This window comes from Canis lupus, chromosome 18 (assembly GCF_048164855.1).
Source record: "Canis lupus baileyi chromosome 18, mCanLup2.hap1, whole genome shotgun sequence".
NCBI classification, from domain to species: domain Eukaryota; kingdom Metazoa; phylum Chordata; class Mammalia; order Carnivora; family Canidae; genus Canis; species Canis lupus.
In genome coordinates, this window is record NC_132855.1 from 58127313 (window position 1) to 58133404 (window position 6092).

A 6092-nucleotide genomic window follows, 5' to 3' on the forward strand; every position below is an offset into this window, starting at 1 on the left:
TCTCATCCTTTCATTAATGTGATGTATCATGCTGATTGATTTACAAATATAGAACTACCCTTGCAGCCCAGGAATAATTCTCACTTCATCATGGTGAATTATTTTTTAAAATGTATTATTGGATTCAGTTTGTTACTATTTTGGATTCAGCCAAATCCGAATTGAGAATTTTTGCATCCATGTTCATCAGGAATCTTAGATTGTAATTCTCTTTTTTTTAGTGGAGTCTTTATCTGGTTTTGGTATCAGGGTAATACTGGAATCATGGAATGAATTTGGAAGCTTTCTTTTCTTTTATACTTTTTGGAATAGTTTGAGAAGAGTAGCCATTAACTCTTCTTTAAATGTCTGGTGGAACTCACCTGTGAAGCCATCTGATCCTGAATTTTTGTTTGTTGGGAGTTTTTTGATTATTGATTCAAATTCCTTTGCTGATTATCAGTCTGTTGAAGTTTTCTATTTCTTTTGTTTCAGTTTTGTTAGTTTATATATTTCCAGGAATTTATCCATTTCTTCCAGTTTGTCTAATTTGTTGGCATATATTTAATATTCACTTGAGAGTGTTTGTGTTTCTGTGGTGTTGTTTATTATTTCTCCTCTCTTATTTGTGATTTTATTTATTTGAGTCCATTTTCTTTTCTTTTTGATAAGTCTGGCTAGGGGTTATCAATTTAATTCATTTTTTTTTTCAAATAACAGATCCTTGTTTAATTGGTCTGTACTATGATTTTGGGTTTTGGATTTTTGTTTTTGTTGTTTTGTTTGTCTCTATATCATTTATTTCTGCTCTAATCTTTATTGCTTCATTCCTTCTGCTGGCTTTAAGCTTCATTTATTGTTCTTTTTCTAGCTCCTTTAGGTATAAGGTTAGGCTTTTTATTTGGGATTTTTCTTCCTTCTTAAGGTGGGCCTGTATTGCTATATAATTCCGTGTTAGGTCACTGTTGCTACATTCCAAAGATTTTGGACAATTATTTTCCATTTTCAATTTTTCTCATTAAAAAATATTTCTTCTTTGATTTCCTGGTCAACCCACTTATTGTTTAGTAGCATGTTATTTAACTTCCATATATTTGTGGTCTTTCCACATTTTTCTTATGGTTGACTCCTAGTTTCATAGTGGTGCTGGTTGGCTGGGTCTGTGACAGGCATGGGCTGGAGGTCCTAGGGCCTTCTATGCTGTATTTACCCTGGCAGGAGTGCTAAGGCTAAAGTGGGCATAGTCAGAGTAATTCTTGTGCTCTTCCCACTTTTGGTGCCCTGGCAAGGGAGTGAAAGCTGAAGTAGGTCCCGCTAGAGTGTTCTAAAACTCAAAATGCAGAGAATGTCTTGGAAGTATGGCTGAGCCTGAAGCAGGTGTTATCTGAGTTGTCCCAGGGCTGTGTGTACAGAGAATATCCTTGCAGTACAGCTGAAACTTAAGTGGGTATAAGCTGAGGGATCCTGGTATTTTCTACACGTCAGGCACCCCGGCAGACAGATAAATCTAAAGTGGGTAGGGATGCCTGGGTGGCTCAGCAGTTGAGCATCTGCCTTCAGCTTAGGGTGTGATCCTAAGGATCCTACGGTCCTGGTATTGAGTCCCATGTTGGGCTCCCTGGATGGAGCCTGCTTCTCCCTCTGCCTATGTCTCTGCCTCTCTCTGTGTGTCTCTCATGAATAAATAAATGAAATCTTAAAAAAATAAAGTGGGTATAACCTGGTGTGTTCCAGGTTGCTCCACACGAGGGAGTGTCCTGGCAGGGCAGCTAGAGCTGAAGTGCATGCAAGCCTGGGCTCCCAGGGCTATATGCACATGGGACACATTAGCAGAATAGCCGAATCTGAAATGGGCATAAGCAGGGTGTTCAGGGATCTCTGTAGAGAGTGTTCACTGGAGTGGTGACTGAGAGTTCCTGGGGTGCCCCACACAGGGATCACCCTGGCAGGACAGCTAAAGTATGGGTGGGCTGTTATGGTACCTGTTGTCTCCTGTCATGGCTGGACAGCTGAAGCTGAAGTGGTCATGTCAGTGTGTCTCAGAATTTTTAACACAGCAGGTGCTCTGGTTGGGTGGTGAGTTAGGCCACCACAGGCAGGAGTGTTTCATGCTGCTCTGTGTAGGGTTCGTGTTGGTTGGGGCAGCTGGATCCAAACCAGATGCCAGTTGGGAGGTTCTGGAGCATTGGGTGCTGCTGGTGCCCTGCAAAGCCATCTGGAGCTGAAGTGGAGTGTTCCAGGTGCTTTGTACCTGTATTGCCTTAGCACAAAGCTTGGAGCTGTAGTAAGCACTAACCTGGTCTTGGCCAGGGCAGTCAGTTAGGATGCCTGTGCTTTCAAGATGGAAGGGGAGTAATAGAACATGTGTGTTAGTTCCCCCTTCTCGGAGAGAAGTCCAGCAGCTCCTTAACATTTAGTAAGAGTTCTAGAGCTGACTCTTTTACATTCTATTCATTCTATTTACTCTTTTAAACCTCAGTTATTGTGTTTTGTTTGTTTGTTTGTTTTCTGTGTCCAAGAACAGACAAGTTTATTCCAGGTCCCTGAGAACTATCCCTGCTCACTTCAGTTCACAGCATTGCATGTGGGGATCCCCTTCATTAGTGTGTCTGCATCTCTCTTGCTATTCTCTTTTGCCTTTCTATCTTTTCTTGTGCAGAAGCTCTTAAGTCAGCCCTAGTTCTTCAAAAAGAATTGCTCTATCAATAGGTGTCATTTTGTGTGTGTCCATAGAGAAAGCCAGTTCAGGGTCCCCCTATGTGACCACCTTGGACTGGACACCTTGTGACTTCTATTTTCTAGGTGCATTTAGAATTGAGGAATTGCTAAGAGTTCATAGTTAGAAGTGTTTGGGAAGGAGGAGAGATTTTTTTTTTTCTTTTTTTTTTTAGGAGGAGAGATTTTGGAGAACACAGTGGTTAATAAACTAGGTGAGAATATGAGGTCTGTAGGACAACCATAAAACTTAGATTGCAGTTACAAATTTAATTAAGCACATTCAGTAGGTAATCCAAGAAGTGTAGTCAGCATGATGTCTGTCAAATAGTAATCACTCAGTGTGCTAACTACATTAATTCTGTTAACTAACAACGGCAGTAATAATGACAACAGCAACTGCTACCACTACTTTTATAGACAGTATTACTTGAATGGAGAAAACATGTCAGATTCATTTATGCTTTTCTTTTTTTTAAAGATTTTATTTATTTATTCATGAGACACACACACACACACACACACACACACACACACACACACGGCTGGGGGCGGGGGGCGCTAAGACACAGGCAGGGGGAGAAGCAGGCTCCATTCCATGCAGGAGTCAGGGGACTCGATCCCAGGTCTCCAGGACCACACCCTGAGCTGAAGGTGGCGCTCAACTGCTGAACCACGCGGACTGCCCCATTTATGCTTTTCTAATGCCTGCAATTTGCAGCATATAATAGCTGTTCAGTAGCTGGTTGTTTAAATGAATTGAATTGGTCTACGTGGGCAAGTAAAGGCATATAACCAGCATTCTGCCATGCATAAATTAACGACACTCCAACCCCTACACATTCTCTCTCTAATCTGTGCTTTGTGATGGCTTATCTGGTGACCAATTGGGTCATGATTATAAGACCATATATGTAGAAGCATATGAAAGTGCACTGTATATAAAGTGTCTTTCAAGTAACATTTTCTTTCATTAAGATATGTTTTGTAAAGGTATGTGTAGAAGTATATGGGACTAGCTGTATGCTTAATTCATTGTGAAAAAGAAAAAAATAAATTTTGTTTTCCCCTTACTTTTAAAGGAAAATTTACTTGAGTTTAAAATTCAATACTAATAGTTTTATTTTCTCAAGATTCTCATTTGATACCTCCTATTTTTAGAAATACATTTAATTTCCACAGGAATAGAGATTTTTCTAAATTGTTTAAATTTGTGTGCTATTAATTTCCTGTCATCATTATTACAAGAGGACACATTGTTAGGATTTCATTTATTTGTTTAGGTTTATTTTATTGACTAGGATGTGGTCTATTAATAAATGTTTATGTGTTTTTGAAAAAGATATTTTTCTATTGTCATAATTTCTTGGGTGAAATACCCTGTTATTTTTCTACTCTGCATAATGACAGACTTCCTTTTTTAATTTTCATTTTTCATTCAGAATTGTTCTTGACTCTTTTGAGTCTGTGAGAAAAGGCCAGTGACAATTTTCAGAGACTGCTTTGACACCTTGGAACTAGGCCTTGTCTAAAATAAAATTGTACTTAAAATTCCATCTATTGAGCTAATCTAACACTTATTATTGTCTTTGTGATTATTAATGTTGACTCAGTATGCAGACAGTGATCAAGTTTAGTTCAAAAGCTTTATTCAACATAGTTAACAGGCCTACTATTAAAGAAAGAAATATTTTAAAATGGAAGGGAATGGAACAAATAGTAATTATTCTTAAAAAGGACTAACTGTATATTGGGGGAACAAAAAGAGTAAAAAAATAATGAAATTAGAAGAGAAACAGAAAACATAAACACATAGCTACCACTTCATCAGGGCATTCAATATTGAAACAAACAGTTATTCCTACAATTTTTCCTTCTCTGATATTTTTTAAATTCTCCAAAAATATCCAATTTATACAACTAGCTTGAAAAAGAAACTCATATTTCTACAACTTAACAATTAAACTTATATTAGGTGCCAAAAAACTGGCATTGTATTTGTACAATTTGTTGTTTTGACAAAATGACATGTGAAATCATGTTAAATAAAAGATTACTGCCTTTGAAACAAACCATGCTTTTAAAATTGTGAAGAATGTGTGACTGTCATGATTTTCAACTTCCCTTCTGGTTCAAAGATCAAATTCTACCTTTTTCTCATGGTGATCCTCTTCTCAGCAGTTGTAGCATAGCATTCTTTACGTCTTTGTTCCTCAGGGAATAGATAAGAGGATTTAACAATGGTGTGACCACAGTGTAGAAGAAGGTAAAGAATTTGCTATATGTTGAAGCAAAGTGATTCTTAGGATATGTATACACTGGTGCCACAGTTCCGTAAAACATGAATACCACAGTAAGGTGGGAGGAACATGTGGCAATGGCTTTCTGCCTTCCATCTTTGGATTGGATTTTACCTAAAGCTTGAGCTATGTAGCCATAAGAAGTCAGGATCAATGCCAGTGGCACGATGGTGAAAAGAATAGCAGAGATGGTCATTTGCCATTCAATGGCAGAGGTGTCTCCACATGTCAACCGTATGAGGGCTGGAACCTCACACAGAAAGTCATCTAGGCGGTGGTGGGTGCAGAATGGAAGCTGAAGTGTGACAGGAATTTGAGTAACAGATTCTATCAGGCCAGAGAGCCAGGCTATGAGCACCAGCTTCCAACAGAACTGATGATGCATGATGATGGTATAGTGCAAGGGCTGGCAGATAGCAATGTAGCGGTCAAAGGCCATCACTACCAACATGACACATTCTGTGGCACCAAGGCAGAGCAACATACAGAGTTGGATGACACAGCCTGTGTGGGTGATGATCTTGCCTGGCCCCCACAAGTTGGACAACATATGGGGCACAGTGGTTGTGGTAAAGCAGAGATCCAAGAAAGAAAGATTGCTAAGAAAGAAGTACATGGGGGTGTAGAGATGAGGGTCCACACAAGAGAGTAAGATAATTATTGAGTTGGAGAGGATGATCATGGTGTACAAGATGATCACAATCCAGAAGAGAATCATTTCTAGATGGGGCCATTCAGAGAAGCCCAGAAGAATGAAGCCCATTGGGAAACTCTTGTTGGTCATCACTGGTACTTTTGGCATTGGAATTTGAATATAATTGTAACAAAAGTTTTGTGAATTGAGGTTTGAAGGTTATTCTATCATTTATTTAATGAACGCAAACATTATTAGTTTTCCAGGGGATCTTAGAACAGGAGACATATGAGTGTTTTATATCAGACCAGCAAGATACAACTTCTCTTCCATAAGTCTGTTCTTTTTATATACAAAAGAGATATTTGTTAAGATATTATCTTTGAAATTTATTTCTAAATCTGAAATAACATTCTTCATAGACACTCGGATAAGATTACTTTTTTTAATAATAAATTTATTTT

General features: G+C 38.4%; 1 protein-coding gene across 1 annotated transcript; it reads right to left on the reverse strand.

Moving 5' to 3' along the window:
• Positions 1-4620: 4620 nt before the first annotated feature.
• LOC140609565 (olfactory receptor 2H1-like) lies at positions 4621-5804 on the reverse strand. Its single transcript, XM_072784772.1, has one exon. It carries the CDS (start codon positions 5794-5796, stop codon positions 4852-4854), a length of 945 nt encoding a protein of 314 aa, XP_072640873.1. The 5' UTR covers positions 5797-5804; the 3' UTR covers positions 4621-4851.
• Between the last annotated feature and the right edge of the window lie 288 nt (positions 5805-6092).